This window comes from Larus michahellis, chromosome 23 (genome assembly GCF_964199755.1).
Source record: "Larus michahellis chromosome 23, bLarMic1.1, whole genome shotgun sequence".
Lineage (NCBI taxonomy): Eukaryota > Metazoa > Chordata > Aves > Charadriiformes > Laridae > Larus > Larus michahellis.
The window spans coordinates 4,612,823-4,629,479 of record NC_133918.1 but is presented as its reverse complement, the minus strand read 5'-3'; the positions used below and the strand labels follow the sequence as shown (position 1 = coordinate 4,629,479).

The window sequence follows — 16,657 nt, the reverse complement described above, 5'->3', positions numbered from 1 at the left end:
ACCAGTCCCACCAGTGCCTCCCAGTAACCCGCCCCAGCACTTCCCATCACCCTGCCCCACCGTTCATGGCGAGAGTCACCCACCCACTCCCGGCGTCCCCCCGCCAGCGCTGCTGAGCACAGGCACCCCCCCATCCCCATGGCCGGGGGGCCGGGGGGGGGGCACAGTGCTGGAGGGAGTGATGCCCCCCCCCCCTCCCCAAACCCCCCCCGGTTTCCGATGGGCGCAGGAGCATCAGCACGACACGGCTCAGCAACACACCTCTCTTTCCCCCGCCATCCCGGGTGACACCGGCCGCCCGCCGCAGCCCAGGGATGGCGCCTTGTCCTCGCGTCCGCGTGACCCCCCCCCCCGCCACGGCTCAGACGGTGGCTTCCACCTCGGGGGGCTCGTCGTCCCCCAGCAGCCCGTAGGCGGCGTGGGGCTGGAAGGGCCGCTGCAGCGGGTGCGCCAGCAGCTTGGCCATGCAGTTGTGCAGCTCCACGGCCGGCCCCGCCAGCGGCACCTCGTACTTGTAGTTGGTGCCTTTGGTGTCCAGGCTGCTGAAGAAGGCGTACATCTCCTGGGGGGGGGGGGGGGGGAGACACACAAAAATGGGCAGCGTGGGCACGGGCTGACACAGCCCCCACTCACACAGAATGGCCGGGGTGGGAAGGGACCTCTGGAGACCGTCTCCTCCAGAGCAGGGGGCACAGGAACGCGTCCAGGCGGGGTTGGGATGTCTCCAGAGACGGAGACTCCCCCACCTCTCTGGGCAGCCTGTGCCAGGGCTCTGCCACCCTCACAGCAAAGAAGTTCCTCCTCGGGTTGAGATGGAACTTCCCATGGGCAAGTTTGTGCCCGTTACCCCTTGTCCTGTCCCCGGGCACCACTGAGAAGAGCCTGGCCCCATCCTCCTGACACCCCCCCTTTCAGTATTTATCAGCGTTGATAAGATCTAAAGATCTAAGACTAAAAAGCCCCAAATCCCTCAGCCTTTCCTCCTCAGAGAGGTGTTCCAGTGCCCTCAGCATCTTGGCAGCCCTTTGCTGTCCCCTCTCCAGCAGTTCCCTGTCCTTCTGGAACCGGGGAGCCCAGAACTGGACCCAGCGCTCCAGAGGGGGCCTCCCCAGGGCAGAGCAGAGGGGGAGGATGACCTCCCTCCACCTGCTGGCCAACCCCTTCTTGATGTCCCCCAGGATGCCATTGGCCTTCTCGGCCACACTGCTGGCTCATGGTCACCCTGTTGGCCACCAGGATTCCCAGTCACAGCTTGGGGGGGCCGCCCCATCCCTCATTTACCTTCCAGCTCGTCTCGTCATCCTTCTCCTCCACCCCGTTGTGGATATAAACCACGTCGAAGAAGAAGTAGGGACATTGCAGCATCTTCTGCAGGACAACAAGGCAGGAATGGCACCGGGATGGACCCGGAGCCACCGAGCTCACCTCAGTGGGGGCAGGACGGTGTGTTGGGGGGGGGGGACACCTACCTTCATGTGCTCCGACATGGAAAACTGGGGCTGGCAGCCCGGGCGGCCGAACACCAGGATGGTCCGGACCACGTAGGGGGGCGGGATGGTCTGCACGTTCTCCGTCACCGGCAGCTCGATCTTCTGCTGGCTGCAGAGCGAGGACGGAGGGGGCTCATGGACACCACACACACACACCCCCCCGCCATCACCACCGCGGGCAGGGTCCCTGCACCTCCGGGACCCCCCCGCTTCGCCTCGTTAAAACTTAACGACAGCTCCGGGCTGGGGGAGCAGCACCCACCCCGCGGCCGTTTGGGTTAAAGGCTCGCGGGGTTTTTACAGCAAAGCAGAAAATTCAGAGCCAGGGCGGGCACCCCGGCCCCCACCCCATCCCGCCCGGCCCCCCCCATACTCACATCAGGTTGAAGAGTCCCTCCAGATCTGCAGCCCCAGGTAAGGACCGATCCCGGCACACAGACCCCCCCCGCCCGCCCCCGGGGACGCCCCCCCACCCCAGACCGGCACCGGGGCACCCGGGCGGCTCCCGCACAGGGGGGCGACCGCAGCGGGACGGAGCGGGGTGGGGAGAAAACCCCGATAAATGGGTGTTTGGTGGGTCCGGAGGGTCCAGCATTAAACCCGGGGTGGTGGGGGGGGATTCAGGGTCCCAGCGCCGCTGTGTGCCGGGGATCCGGCGAGGCCGTGGGTCTGCTGCCATCTGCAGGCAACGGGCCTGGAGGGTCCCCGCTTATGCTCGAGGGACCCCGTTTGCACCCCCGAGGGACCCCGTTTGCACTCCCGAGGGGACCCTTGCGGGGTCCCGGCCCCCCCGTCCCAGCGGTGGGATACTGAATGACTTGCAGACGACGGTCTCCAGGTCGTAGAGGCAGCTGCAGACCTCGCGGGGGTCCGAGGTGAACCCTGAGAGCTGAGAGGAACCGGGGTGAGAGGGGGGCGTCGGGGGGGACACACGGAGCCGTCCCCGTCCCCGCGGTCCCGGCTCACCCACGTGGCGTCGTTGTTCACCACCACCAGCGCGAACTCGTGGCACTTGTCGATCTTGTGCTTCGTCCTCACGAACATCTCGATCATCTTCTGGGAGATGTTCAGCGCGTTGGTCTTGGACCTGCCACGGGGGGGGGGACGGAGCTCAGCGGTGACCGGCGCGTCGTCGTCCCCCCACCCCACCCCCCGTCCCCACGATGGGCCGGGGACAGCAGAGCCGGGGTCACCGGGGGTCCCAGCGCCAGCGCCCCGACACTCACCCGTTGAAGGACTCCAGTTTGGGCAGAGCCATCTCCTCCGCCAGGTCCAGGCAGATGATCTGCGGGGAGGGAGCCACGGCTGAGCCTCCCCCCGCCGCCAGCCCCTCACCCCGGCGTCGGGGCCGGGGGCCGCCCCCTCCCTGCAGACACTCACCACCTTCTCAGGGCAATTCACCCGCGGCGTCTTCACCTGGACCTCGGCGTGGGGCGCGGGGCCGGGCCAGGCGGTGCCGTCGGGGGCGGCCGTGGCTTGCGGGCTGTCGTCGGCGCTGGCCGCCTCGCCCTCGCCCTCGCTGCGGTTGCCCACGCTGGCCTGGGCGCTCAGCGCCCGGTCCTCGGCCCCCTCGGGGTTGGAACGGGTGCGGGGCCGCGGCTCCATCGCCTTCTCCTCCTCCTCCTCGGCGGCGCTGCCGGGCTCCGACGTGTCCATCACGCAGCCGCGCTCCATGGCGGCCCCGGCGGTGCTGGGGACCGAGGACGAGGGGGGGAATGCGGGGTGTCAGCGCGGGTGCAGGCCTGCGACCCCCCCGCAGACCCCCCTGCTCACAGACCCCCTGGACCCCCCCTGCTCCATGCACCCCCTGCCCCGTTCAACCCCCATCCCCTCTGGACCCCCCCGGCTCATGCACCCCCCCGCCACAGGCACCCCCCTGCCCCCTGGACACCCCCCCCCCCGACTCTGTGCACCCCCTGCTCGTGCACCCCTTGCCCTATGCCCCCCCTGCCCCATGCATCCCTTGCTTATGTACCCCCAGAACCCCCCCCCGGCTCTGTGCACCCCCTGCCCCGTTCAACCCCCATCCCCTCTGGACCCCCCCCCGCCCCATTCAACCCCCATCCCCTCCCCTCTGGACACCCCCCCCCCGCTCACATACCCCCTGCCCCATGCACCCCCCCGGCTCCATGCACCCCTTGCTCACGTACCCCCAGAAACACCCCCCCTCTCGCATACCCCCTGCCCCCTGGACACCCCCCCCCCCAACTCCGTGCACCCCCTGCTCATGTACCCCTTGCCCTATGCGCCCCCCGCCCCAGGCACCCCCCTGCCCCCTGGACCCCCCCCCCCCCAGCTCCACACATCCTGCTGATGCACCCTCAGAACCCCCCCCTGCTCACGTACCCCCTGCCCCATGCACCCCCCTGCCTCCCGGACTCCCCCCCCGGCTCCCTGGACCCCTTGCTCATGTACCCCCAGAACCCGCCCCCCCGGCTCTGTGCACCCCCTGCTCCCACACCCCCCCCACCCCCCACCATGCACCCCTGCTCCGTGCCCCCCCTGCTTACATCCCCCCTGCCCCTCGCCCCCCAAGTCCGTGCACCCCCTGCCCCCTGGACCCCCCCCTGCTCTGTGCACCCCTTGTTCCACGCACCCCCCCCACCCTATGCATCCCTGCTCCATGCCCCCCCTGCCCCCCGCCACCCCCACCCCGTTCACCCCCTGCCCCCTGGACCCCCCCGCTCTGTGCTCACGTACCCTCTGCCCCATGTACCCCCCCCAGCTCTGTGCACCCCCTGTTCCACGCACGCCCCCCCCCCCCGCAACCTGTGCGCCCCCTGCTCCCACACCCCCCCACCCCGTGCCCCCCTGCTCCGTGCCCCCCCCCGCTTACATCCCCCCTGCCCCATGTACCCCCCAGCTCTGTGCTCCCCCTGCTCCGTGCACCCCCCCCACACCCCGTGCACCCCCCTGCCCCATGTACCCCCCAGCTCTGTGCACCCCCTGCCCCATACACCCCCCCCACCCCGTGCACCCCTGCTCTGTGCCCCCCCCGCTTACATCCCCCCTCCCCCTCGCCACCCCCACCCCGTGCACCCCCCGCCCCACGCACCCCTCAGCTCTGCGCACCCCCTGCCCCCCCACCCCCTGCCCCATGCGCCCCCCCCCATCCTGTGCACCCCCTGCCCCATGAGCCCCCCCCCCATCCTGTGCACCCCCTGCCCCATGCACAGCCCCCCCATCCTGTGCCCCCCCTGCCCCCCCACCCCCCTGCTCACGCACCCCCCGCCCCACACCCCCCCTTGCTCACGCACCCCCTGCCCCCTGGACACCCCCCCCCCGCCCCAGCTCCGTGCGCCCCCCCCCACGCCGAGCCCCGCTCACCCGCTCGCGGCCGCACGCGCCCCGCCCGGTCCCTCCCGGAAGCAGCGCGCGGCGCGGGGGCTGCTGGGATTTGTAGTTCCCCGCCGTCCGCGGGGGCGGGGGGGGGCACCCCCGGCACCCCCTCCGAGCCCCAAACACACCCCTCCCCCCCCCCCCCGCATCCCCCTGTACCCCAAATACCCATCCACGCCCTGCGGCGCCCCAAATATCCATGCACACCCCCCCAGCACCCGTGCACCCCCCCCGCACCCCAAATATCCATACACACCCCCCCTTGCACCCCAAATACCCATGCACGCCCTCCTGCTCCCGTGAATTTCCCCCCGCACCCCAAATATCCACGCACCCCCCCACCCCAAAATACCCATATGCACCTCCCTGCACCCATGAACCCCCCCCCCCGCACCCCAAATATCCATGCACGCCCCCCTGCACGCGTGCACCCCTCCCTCACCCCCCAAATATCGATGCACCCCCCCACCCTAAAATACCCATATACCCCTCCCTGCACCCATACGCCCCCCCTGCACCCCAAATATCCATGCATACCCTCCTGCACTCATGCACACCCCTCGCACCCCAAATATCCATGTACCCCCCCGCACCCATGAACCCCCCCCGCACCCCAAATAACCATATACTTCCCCCCGCACCCATGAACCCCCCCCCGCACCCCAAATAACCACGTAACCCCCCTGCACCCAAAATACATATGCACACTCCCCTGCACCCATGCACCCCTCCCTTGCACCCCAAATATCGATGCACACACCCCCCCCGCACCCCAAATATCCATGTCCCCCCCCCCCCCGGCACCCATGCACCCCCCTGCACCCCAAACACCCCTGGTCTTCGAACACCCACCCAGCACCCTCCAGCCCCCCAGTGCTGCCCCCCCCCGCCCCCCAAACACCCCCGCAGCACCCCTGTGCACCCCAAACACCACCCTCCCGCACCCCAACGTAACCCCCCTGCACCCCAAATATCCATGTACCCCCCCTGCACCCATGAACCCCCCCCGCACCCCAAATATCCATGGACCCCCCCTGCACCCATGCACCATCCCCCTGCACCCCAAATATCCATGGACCCCCTCCCGCACCCATGGACCCCTCCCTTGCACCCCAAATACGCACGCACCCCCCCGCACCCACGAACTCCCCCCGCACCCCAAATATCCATGCACACTCCCCTGCACCCATCCACCCCTCCCTTGCGCCCCAAATACCCACGCGCCCCCCTGCCCCCCAAACCCCCCTGCTCTCCGAACACCCACCCAGCGCCCTCCAGCCCCCCAGTGCTGCCCCCCCTCTGCGCCCCCAAACACCCCCGCAGCACCCGCTGTGCACCCCAAACACCACCCTCCCGCACCCCAACGCCCACGCGCCGCCCGCGGCACCCCCGGGCTGGACCCCCATCACCCCACGCAACCCCTCCGAGCACCCCAAACCCTCCCGAACGCCCCCCCCCCGGGAGCGTTCTGGGCTGCCCCCCGCCTCCCCTAAACAGGGGATGCTCAGGGGGGGTGCGTCCTCCCGCCTGGGTGCGAGGGAGCCGGGGCGCGTGGGGTTGAGGATGTTGGGGGGCAGAGACACCCCCCACCCCCCACCCCCAAAAATGGCTGCGGCGTCCGGCCGGGCACGGGGCAGCGCAACGGTTAAGGGCGGGAGGCTGCGCCGGGGCTGCCGAGGAAGAGGAAATCTCGGCAGGAACAAGGAGAGGGAAAGGCCCAGGGCTGGGGCTGCCGGAGGCGCAACCGAGAGGGTGCCGGGAGGTGCCGGGAGGTGCCAGGACCCCCATCCGTGGGAGCGAGAGCAGCCCCGGGGACCCCCCGGGCACCGGCTGGCGCAGGAACCCGCGGGCAGGAGGCGGCCAGGATGGAGAAGGCAAGTGGGGTGTCCCGTGGGATGGGGGCGGCCGGGGGCTGGACCCACGTGGCTGGTGGCCTCCTCGTGTGTGTGTGTGTGTGGCCCTTGGGCATCCCCCGGCCATGGGCATCGGCGGTGCCAGGATTGGGTGCGCCGTGGCACGGCAGTGCCGGGTGCGGAGAGCGGGGCAAGGCACCGCGGCCACACGGCTGGTGGCCACAACTCACCCCAACCCGTCCCCATCCCGGCAAATCCCGGTGGGTGTCTCTCCCTCCGTCCCCCGGTGCCAGACGGAACCGGGATGGGCAGACACTCCTGCTCCCCGCAGCCCCCGCCGCCCCCGCCGGGCGAGGAGGAAGATGAGGACGAGGAGAAGGACGAGGACGAGGATGACGACGAGGACATGGCGGGGGACGCCGAGGGCATCCTGCGCTACGAGGAGCGCATCGCTGGGCTGCTGGCGACGGTGGCCCGGCTGCACCGGAGAGCCGAGCAGCTGCAGCGCCGCACCGGCAGGTACCGGCACATGGTGGCCGCGGGGCTACCACCGCCCGGCCACCTCCATCTCTGGCCTTCGCCGCCCCGCAGGGAGGATGAGGAGGGCTGGGAGGGCACCGCCAGCCTCCCTGTTGCCGGCCCACAGTCCCGGCGCCTCACGGGGACGCACGACATCGGTGTGGAAGGTGGGTGCGCCACACCGTGCGGTGCCGTGCGGTGCCGTGCCGTGCGGTGCCGTGCCGTGCCGGTGCCTCACTGCCGGGACCTGGCTGACCCCGGCCATGCTCCCTCTCCCCAGCCCCTGGCCCCGACCTCTTTGCCGACCTGCAGCACGCCGTGAGCTCGCTGGAACGCGCCGTCTTCTCCCGCCACCGGCGGCCACCGGCACAGCCTGCGCCCGGCGAGGAATGGGCGCGGGCGGCCAAGGTGAGCCACGCCGGCAACGGTCAGCCCAGACGCCAAGGGGATGGGCACCCATCGACCATCCCTGTATCCCCAGAGCCTGGAGGAGCTGGACCGGGCGGCGGGCTGTGCCGGGAGGGCGACGCACCGGGATCCGGAGGAGGGAGCGGGCGAGGGGCTGCCGGCAGAGGAGGCGGCGGTGGCGGCGGTGGCGGCGAGGAACGCGGCGTTGCGGGCGGCCTTGGGCCGCCGGGACGAGGAGCTGAGCCGGGCCACTGCCGCGCTGCGGGCCCTGCGGGGGGAGCGCGACCGGCTGCAGCAGAAGGTGGGTGTCTGGGGCACGGTGGGGGAAGGTGGGGGGGGGCCACCGCCCTGGTTCACCCCCTGGGGGCTCAGCCCGGTGCTCGGCGCAGGTGTGGGACCTGCGGGATGCTCTGTCCAGGCTGGAGGAGCCGGGGGGCTCCGGCAGTGACACCCCCGGGTTCGTCAGCCCCGTGGGGCTGGGGGAGCCCTGGCTACCCCAGGTGAGTGTGGGGCCAGGGTGGGCTGCAGGGTGGGGGGTCGCGGGGGGTGGATCCTGCCCCGGTGCCGGGGGGCTCTGCCTGTCCCCTCTGCAGGATTTGTCCCACTATGGCGACGGCGCTCAGCCCCACAGCCCCCTCTCCCCCCAACCCTCGGAGGGGGCCGGCCCGGAGCAGGAGGAGCGGGTGCAGCAGCTGCAGGGGTGAGTCTTCCCCCCCCGGCCCCCGGCCTCCAAGCCCCAGGGGTGCCCTCGCCGGTGGGGAAACTGAGGCACGGGGGGGGTGCGGGCGGTGCCCAGGTGCCTGGAGAGGCTGCAGGAGGTGAACCGGCGGCTGGCGGCCGCGCTGCAGGAGTGCAAGAGCGACGCGGAGCGGCTCAGCATGGCGCTGGGCCAGCACGAGTCCCGCAGCACCGCCCTGCGCCTGGCCCTGCGCTGCAGGTGGGGACGGGGGACGAGGAGGAGGCGGGGGGGGGCGGACACGCAGGGTTGGGGGGGACAGCCTGGGGTGGCGCGCTGAGCCCCTCTCCCTGCAGCGAGCGCTGCGGGGGGGCCTACGCCGCCCTCCTCGACCTGGTGCGGGCGAAGGTGGGAAGGGAGGAGGATGGTGCCCGTGGCGGTGAGTGCCAGCCCCGGGGGGCTGCGGGGTGGGGGGGATGCGGGGGGGATACTGGGGAGTCTACGGGGAGGATGCTGGGGGGATACTGGGGAGTTTTCGGGGGATACTGGGGAGTTATCGGGATGATGCTGGGGGGATACTGGGGAGTCCACAGGGAGGATGCTGGGGGGATACTGGGGAGTTATCGGGGGGATTCTGGGGAGTTATCAGGGGGGATGCTGGGGGGATACTGGGGAGTTTACAGGGGGGATGCTGGGGGGATACTAGGGAGTTATCAGGGGGATTCTGGGGAGTTATCAAGGGGGATGCTGGGAGGATACTGGGGAGTTTACGGGGAAGATGCTGCGGGATGCTGGGGGGTTATCAGGGGGATGCCGGGGGACGCACAAGGGATACCAGGGGATATCAGAGGATGCAGGGAGGATGCAGGAGCGATGTAGGAGGGATGCCGCCGGATGCAGCAGGGATGCTGGAGGGGCATCAGGTGGATGTTGGGGGGATGCGGGGAGGCTGTGGTAGGGGGGGGATATCGAGGAGATGATGCTGGGAGGATGCTGGGGAGATGCTGAGGGATGCAGGGGGGGTACCGGGGGGATGCAGGAAGGATGTTGGGAGACCCTGGTCCCCGGCACAGCGGAGGGGGGCACCTGCCTGAAAGCCGCCTGCCCCGTGCCCAGGAGCCGCAGGGGAACCGAGCCCGGGACATGGATGGGGGTCCAGCCCCACGCTGACAGAGGGGCCGCGGCTCCCGGGCCGAGCGGAGCCGGACGGCCAGGAGGAGAGTGGGGATAGCGGCTCTCCCAGACTGCAGAGGTAGCAGGGGAAGGAGCGGGGGGCGAAGGCACGATGCCAGGCCAGGGCTGCGCTCTCCTTGGGGTGGCACCGTGCCCCCGTGCCCACCCCAGCCCGTGTCCCTGTCCCCGCAGCATCCCGGTGCCCCGCGGGATGGAGGAGGGGGCCCTGCGGGAGCACATTCGCCGGCTGCGCGCGGAGCAGGCGGCCGTGGAGGCGTCCCTGCACGACGCCCCGGCACCCGCCCGCGGTGCCACCCGCCGCAGCGAGGACGCCCGAACCCGGGCTGAGCGGGCGCTGCGGGATGCCAGGGCTCTCCTGCCCGGCTGGAGGCGGCCGGAGAAAGCGGAGCTGCTGCAGGACTTGGCGATGCTCAAGGTGAGCTGGGAGGGGGCCGAGGCGGGGGAGGGTGGAGGGCAAGACGGCTGCGTCCCTCCCCGGTTCTCCGTGGGGGAGATCCTACATCGCCCCTGCATCCTCCCTGCATCCCCCGATAGCCCGCAGTATCCCTTGTGCATCCCCCGGCATCCCCCCGATAACTCCCCAGTATCCCTGTTGATAACTCCCCAGTATCCCACCTGATAACTCCCCAGTATCCCCCCAGCTTCCTCCCCATAGACTCCCCAGCATCCCCCAGCAACCCCACAGATAACGCCCCAGTATCCCCCCTGCATCTTCCCCGTAAACTCCCTAGCATCGCCCAGTATCCCCTCTGATAACTCCCCAGTATGCCCCAGCGCCCTCCCTGCAGGCTCCCCAGTATCCCCCCAGCATCCCCACTCATAACTCCCAAGCATCCCTCAGCATCCCTCCTGATAACTCCCCAGCATCCCTCCTAACTCCCCAGTATCCCCCCTGATAACTCCCCAGTATCCCGCAGCATCCTTCCCATAAACTCCCCAGTATCCCCCCAGTATCCCCCCCGATAACTCCCCAGCATCCCCCTGATAACTCCCCAGTATCCCACAGCATCCTTCCCGTAAACTCCCAGTATCCCCCCAGCATGCCCCCTGATAACTCCCCAGCATCCCCCTGATAACTCCCCAGTATCCCCCAGCATCCTTCCCGTAAACTCCCAGTATCCCCCCAGCATCCCCCCTGATAACTCCCCAGTATCCCCCAGCATCCTTCCCGTAAACTCCCCAGTATCCCCCCAGCATCCCCCCAGCATCCCTCCCCGATAACTCCATAGGCTTCAAGCGGAGCAGCCGGGAGAAGGGCAGGGGACGACGCAGGGCGGGAGGGAGCGGAGGTGGGAGGGGGGGGGAAATGGCCGTGCCTCAGTTTCCCCCACCTGGCGGTGACGCCGCTGCCCTGCCAGGAGGCCATGGCCGACCTGAAGACGCGGCTGCAGCTGGTGGAGAGGGAGAAGCGGGGCCTGGAGGTGCTGGCGGCCGCGCAGGGGCCGCGGGAGGCCGCGCTGCGCCTGGTGCTCCAGCAGCTGCAGCGGGAGCGGGACGGGGGGCCCGGCTGCCCCCCCAGCCCCCCCAGCAGCCCCAGCAGCAGCAGCGAGGAGGTAAGGATGGCTCCCACCTCCTTGGGGATGGCCGGGGAGGGGGGGTGTCTCCCAAGGAACGGCACCCACACCCGGCTTCTGCAGGACGCCCAAAGCGACCGGGTGGGATCGGTGGCTCCGCGGCACCCTCCGGACCCGGAGAGGACGAGGGAAGAGCTGCTCCACGCCCTGGCCCGGTAAGAGACCTCACCGGCAGCGCACGGGTGGGTGCCGCGGGCAGCGTGGGGCGGGGGGCCGGCTGCCGTATGTGGGTGTCCCCAGGGTGGAGGAGCTTCGCGGCCGAGCGCGGGCCCTGTCCCTGTCCCTGGAGCAGAGCAGTGCCGCCAGCCGCGCGCAGCAGGCGCAGTGCGTCACCGTCACCGCAGACTTCTTCCAGGCTCACAGGTGGGCAGCGGGCACCCGCTTGCCCCCCCCGCCGCGATGGGCGGGCGGTGGGTGCCACGTCCCCAGCACGCCCCAAAAAAAGCGGTCCTGCATGTCCTGGATGCAAATCCCCTCTGCATGCACCGTCCCTTCCCGCGCGCCCCAAAACCACGGTCCCTTCTTGCACACCCCAAAACCATGGTCCCTTCCCACGCACCCCAAAACCACGGTCCCTTCCTGCACACCCCAAAACCACGGTCCCTTCTTGCACACCCCAAAACCACGGTCCCTTCCCACGCACCCCCGGCAGGTGTCCCCCCCTCCGCGCCCCCGAACCACAGTCCCTTCATCCTTCACACCCCAAAAGTGCAATCCCTCCTTGCACCCCCCCCAAAAAATCCTGTCCCTTCTTGCACACCCCAGAAGCATTATCCTTTCCTGCACCCCCCCAAAAAAAGCTGTCCCGTATCGCGTGTCCCCCCTGGTGCGTGCTCCCTCCCTGCACCCCCCAAACCCGCGGTCCCTTCTTTCACCCCCCAAAAGCGTTATCCTTCCCCGCACCCCCCCAAAAACACCGTCCCCATCTCCCACACCCCAAAAGCGTGGTCCCTTCCTGGGCACCCCAAAAACACTCTCCCGTCTCGCACCCCTCAAAAACGCGTCCCGTCTCGCACCCCTCCCTTGATGCTCGGTGCCCTCCTGCACGCCCCGAGAGCCCGCTCCCGGTCCTGCCAACCCCCGAAACCCGGGGGGTTTTGGGGTCCCTCCTGCCCGCGCGGTCCCCACGGTCGGTCCCTGCGGTGGGTCCCCTGGGTGGGTGCCTTTGGTGGGTGCCCTGGGTCAGTCCCCGTGGTGGGTGCCTTCAGTGGGTGCCCTCAGTGGGTCCCCGCAGACGGTCCCCGTGGTGGGTGCCCTCGGTGGGTGACCTGGGTCGGTCCCCACAGTGGGTCCCCTGGGTCGTTCCCTGCGGTGGGTGCCCTCGGTGGGTCCCCTGGGTGGGTGCCCTGGGTGGGTGCCCTGGGCCGGGGCGCTGAGCGTGGCACCCGCAGCGCGCTGGCCCTGGCGTACCGCGGTGCCCGGCGGAAGCAGGCGGCCCAGCTGCGGCGGCTGGAGGCGCAGGCGGGTGCCCTGCGCAGGCAGCACGCCCGGCGGGCGCAGGCGCTGGCCCGCAGGCTGCAGACCCTGGAGCAGGGGACGGCCGGCAGCAAGACCTGCATCTAGGGACCCCCCATCACCCCCAAGACCCCCCATGACCCTCAACACCCTCCATCACCCTCATCACCCTCAAGATCCCCATCACCCGCAACACCCCCCATGACCCTCAACACCCCCATCACCCCCAAGACCCCCATCACCCTCAACGCCCCCATCACCCCCAACGCCCCCATCATCCCCAACACCCCTGTCATGCTCAAGACCCCCCATCACCCCCAACACCCCCATCACCCTCAAGACCCCCATCATGCTCAAGACCCCCCATCACCCCCATCACCCTCAACACCCCCATCACCCCAAACAACCCCATCACCCTCAACACCCCCATCACCCTCAACACCCCCATCATGCTCAAGACCCTCCATCACCCCCAACACCCCCGTCACCCCCATCACCCTCAAGACCCCCATCACCCCAAACAACCCCATCACCCTCAACACCCCCATCACCCTCGACACCCCCATCATGCTCAAGACCCCCCATCACCCCCAACACCCCCGTCACCCCCATCACCCTCAAGACCCCCATCACCCTCAAGACCCGCCATCACCCCCAACACCCCCATCACCCTCAAGACTCCCCATCACCTCCAAGACGCCCCATCACCCTCAAGACCCCCCATTACCCCCAACACCCCCCATCAACCTCAACACCCCCATCACCCCCAAGACCCCCCATCACCCCCAAGACCCTCCATCACCCCCAACACCCCCCATGCCGGGAGGCGCCTGCTGTATCCCCAGGGAGAATAAATCACTGATGCTCGTGGCTCGGCCGATCCCACCGTGGTTCAGGTTTGGGGGGTTTTGAGCTCAGGAATGGTGTGCGGGGCGGGGGGGGGGGGGTCAGACAGCCAAACCCCCAGCTCGGCTCATCCCAGCGGGGCCTGGAACAAAGGCCGTCCCCTCCCCGCTGCCCCCGCTATCTCCCGGCGCAGATGAAGCCATTTCGTTATCCCTGACGTGGGATCAAAGGTGACGGCGGTGGCCGTGGCGGCCGGGGCCCCATGCATATTCAGGAGGGAAGAGGAGCAGTGACCCTGCACCGGGGGCATCCTCGCTGCGCAGGGGGCCGGGGGCGGGGGGGGGCGGGAGGAGGGCCGGCAGCAGGGCTGTGCCGGGGGGCTGCCGCGGGGAGCGGGGGGCTAAATCCGGCAGGCTGAACCCAGCAGGATGGGGCACTTGGGTGGCGGGAGCCGGGCTGAGTGTGGGTCTCCGGTGGGAGGGTGCGGAGGGCTGTGGGGCAGCCCCGGGCTCAGACAGGCTGCGGGGTGGGAGGGAAACTGAGGCACGGAGCTATATATAGGCTAAAATGAGGCCTGCGTCTCCCTGGAGAGATCCTGCAGCGGAGTTCAAGGCTCAGTGGATCAATATCCACAGCCGTGGTGATGGAGAGGGCAGAGAGGGGGCTGCGGGGATGCAGGGATGTGGGGATGTGGGGATGCAAGGATGTGGGGATGCAGGGATGTGGGGATGCAGGGATGCAGGGATGTGGGGATGTGGGGATGCAGGGATGTGGGGATGCGGGGATGCAGGGATGTGGGGATGCGGGGATGCAGGGCTGCAGGGATTCAGGGATGTGGGGATGCAGGGAGGAAGGGATGAGGGGATGAAGGGTTGCAGGGATGCAGGGCTGTGGGGATGCAGCAATGAAGGGCTGCAGGGATGCAGGGATTCAGGGATGTGGGGATGCAGGGATGAGGGGATGCGGGGATGAAGGGCTGCGGGGATGAAGGGCTGCGGGGATGCAGCGATGCAGGGATTCAGGGCTGTGGGGATGCAGGGATGAAGGGCTGTAGGGATGCAGGGCTGTGGGGATGGAGGGCTGCAACTCACCCCCCCCGCCAAACTGCCCCTGCCCTCTGCCCCCCTCCACCCCCCGACTCCTCCAGCAGCCAGGAGCCCTCCGAAACGGGGGCAGCCCCGTGTCGCCGGAGGCAGCGGGGGCTGGATCAAAGGAGGACATTCCCGGGCGGAGGGACCAGCCCCGGCAGGAAACGGGAGCAGCGGAGCCACGGGGCGGTGCGGGGGGGGGCTGCCGGGCCCTGTGCCTGGCTGCGGGGGGGACCGCGGCTCGGCCCGGCCCGGGGCGGGGGGGGGTGGTCCCGGGGGCCGGTGGCGGTGGCGTGGCGGGGGTGACCCGCGGGTTGAAGGTCAGGGCTCCGGGCTCAGACCCCTTTTCAGATTCAAATGGGCTCCAGGGGGGCTTTGTGCGGGGTCAGGCTCCACCGAGAGCCGCATGAAAGGGCCGGGGCGGCTTCGGCCCTGGGTGCCGCCAGGAGGGGGAGGGCAGGGGGGACCCGCCGCCGCCCCCACCCCGGCTGGAGGGGTCCCCCCCGCCATGTCCCGCCGACCCCGGGGCCGGACCGGGGCACCGGCGGGGACGGGGTGACCCCGGCTGCGGTGTCCCCACAGCCGGCCTGCCCTGGCCTTGGCTCCCCGTTCCCACCGCCGCGCCGGGCCCAGCCGCTCTGCCCGCGCTGGCACAGCCCCAGCCCCTGCCAAGGACGGAGCGTGCCGGGAGCTCGGGGAGCGGGGACGGGGGCCCCTGGCACCGCGCTGCCTGCCAGGCTGCCGGCATGGCATGGCACGGCACGGCATGGCATGGTGCAGCACGGCACAGCATGGTGCAGCATGGCACCGCATGGCACAGCATGGCATGGCATGGCACGGTGCAGCAGAGCATGGCAGGGCATGGCACAGCATGGCACAGCATGGCACAGCATGGCACTTTGCAGCTGAGCATGGCATGGTGCAGTACAGCCTGGCACAGCACAGCACAGCACGGCATGGCACGGCATGGTCCAGCACGGCACGGCACAGCGCAGCAGGGTGCAGCATGGCACAGGGTGGTACAATGCAGCACGGCACGGCATGGCACGTCGCAGTATGGCATGGCACGGCATGGTATGGCATGGCACAGTACGGCATGGCACGGTGCAGCATGGCACAGCATGGCACGGCACAGCATGGGATGGTGCAGCATGGCACAGCGTGGCACGGTGCATTATGGCATGGTATAGCATGGCACGGTCTAGCACGGCACAGCATGGCATGATGCATTATGGCACAGCACGGCACAGTGCAGCATGGCACGGTGCCGCACAGCACAGCATGGCACAGTGCAGCATGGCACGGCACAGCCTGGTATGGTGCAGCACGGCACGGTGTAGCACGGCACAGCATGGCACGGTGCATTACAACACAGCATGGCATGGTGTGGCCAGCACGGCACAGCATGGCATGGCGTGGCATGGCATGGTGCAGCATGGCAGAGCTTGGCACGGCGTGGCACAGCATAGTGCAGCACGTCACAGCATGGCACAGCGTGGCACGGCGCAGCACGGCACAGTGCATTATGGCACAGCACGGCACAGTGCAGCGCAGCACGGCACGGCACGGCATGGCACGTCACGGTGCAGCATGGCACAGCATGGCGCAGCATGGCTTGGTGCAGCACGGCACGGCACGGCACGGCATGGCATGGTGCAGCATAGCATGGCACGGCACGGTGCAGCGTGGTGGCTGTGGGTGGCAGGACACCCCCCCCAGCTTTGCCCACTGCCCACCCCCCCCTGCAGCTCCCCAGCGAAGGCTCCGGGTGCCCCTTCATGGTTTGCAAGATGCCGCCATCCCGGCCCGCTCCCTGCCTCAGTTTCCCCTCTGTGAAGCAGCCTGAGCTGCCGGGAAGCAGAGGGGCTGCAGCAAACCCACCCCCCCCCGCCCCCCCGGCACCCTCGGGTAGCAGGGACTGCACCCCATTCCTGGGTGAATGGGTCCCCGGGGGGGGTGCGAAACACCATCCCGGGGGGGGGCCAGGCTGTACCGAGGGGGGGGACGAGGGCAAAGGCAGAGGGGAGAAGCCGGGAGCGATGGGAGCAGGGAGGGTGTGTGATTCATGGCCCCCCTGGGGAGGGAGCATCCGGCCTGGGTGGGGGCCGTGGAGCGGGATCTGATATCCCGGGAATGCAGGGCAGGGAGCGGCACTCTCCGGCGGGACTGGGGGGGGGGCAGGACGGGGGCAAGGGGGGGGCTGGGGGCAACGGCG

The 16,657-nt window shown here is 69.7% G+C and overlaps 2 protein-coding genes across 10 annotated transcripts; one reads left to right on the top strand and one right to left on the bottom strand.

The window, feature by feature from the left end:
- Window positions 1–250: 250 nt before the first annotated feature.
- BABAM1 (BRISC and BRCA1 A complex member 1) lies at window positions 251–4,927 on the bottom strand. 2 transcript variants are annotated; one of them, XM_074565554.1, is made up of 9 exons: window positions 4,818–4,927; window positions 2,871–3,180; window positions 2,717–2,775; window positions 2,457–2,577; window positions 2,301–2,379; window positions 1,868–1,892; window positions 1,470–1,599; window positions 1,282–1,368; window positions 251–562 (listed from the first exon to the last, which is right to left on the bottom strand). In XM_074565554.1, the coding sequence occupies exons 2-9, from the start codon at window positions 3,162–3,164 to the stop codon at window positions 362–364; spliced, it is 996 nt and encodes a 331-aa protein (XP_074421655.1). In that variant the 5' UTR covers window positions 3,165–3,180; window positions 4,818–4,927; the 3' UTR covers window positions 251–361. The 2 variants fall into 2 exon arrangements, with proteins under 2 accessions (XP_074421655.1, XP_074421656.1); XM_074565555.1 differs by having other exon boundaries at window positions 262–562; window positions 1,282–1,365.
- A 1,601-nt stretch (window positions 4,928–6,528) lies between these two features.
- Window positions 6,529–13,390, top strand: USHBP1 (USH1 protein network component harmonin binding protein 1). 8 transcript variants are annotated; one of them, XM_074565966.1, is made up of 15 exons: window positions 6,529–6,703; window positions 7,014–7,201; window positions 7,274–7,368; window positions 7,482–7,609; window positions 7,683–7,910; window positions 7,999–8,109; window positions 8,203–8,309; window positions 8,406–8,546; window positions 8,642–8,724; window positions 9,402–9,537; window positions 9,651–9,894; window positions 10,838–11,032; window positions 11,117–11,208; window positions 11,294–11,416; window positions 12,445–13,390. In XM_074565966.1, the coding sequence occupies exons 1-15, from the start codon at window positions 6,695–6,697 to the stop codon at window positions 12,614–12,616; spliced, it is 2,052 nt and encodes a 683-aa protein (XP_074422067.1). In that variant the 5' UTR covers window positions 6,529–6,694; the 3' UTR covers window positions 12,617–13,390. The 8 variants fall into 8 exon arrangements, with proteins under 8 accessions (XP_074422067.1, XP_074422065.1, XP_074422066.1 ...); XM_074565964.1 differs by having other exon boundaries at window positions 7,014–7,368; window positions 11,346–11,416; XM_074565965.1 differs by having other exon boundaries at window positions 7,014–7,368.
- Window positions 13,391–16,657: the final 3,267 nt, after the last annotated feature.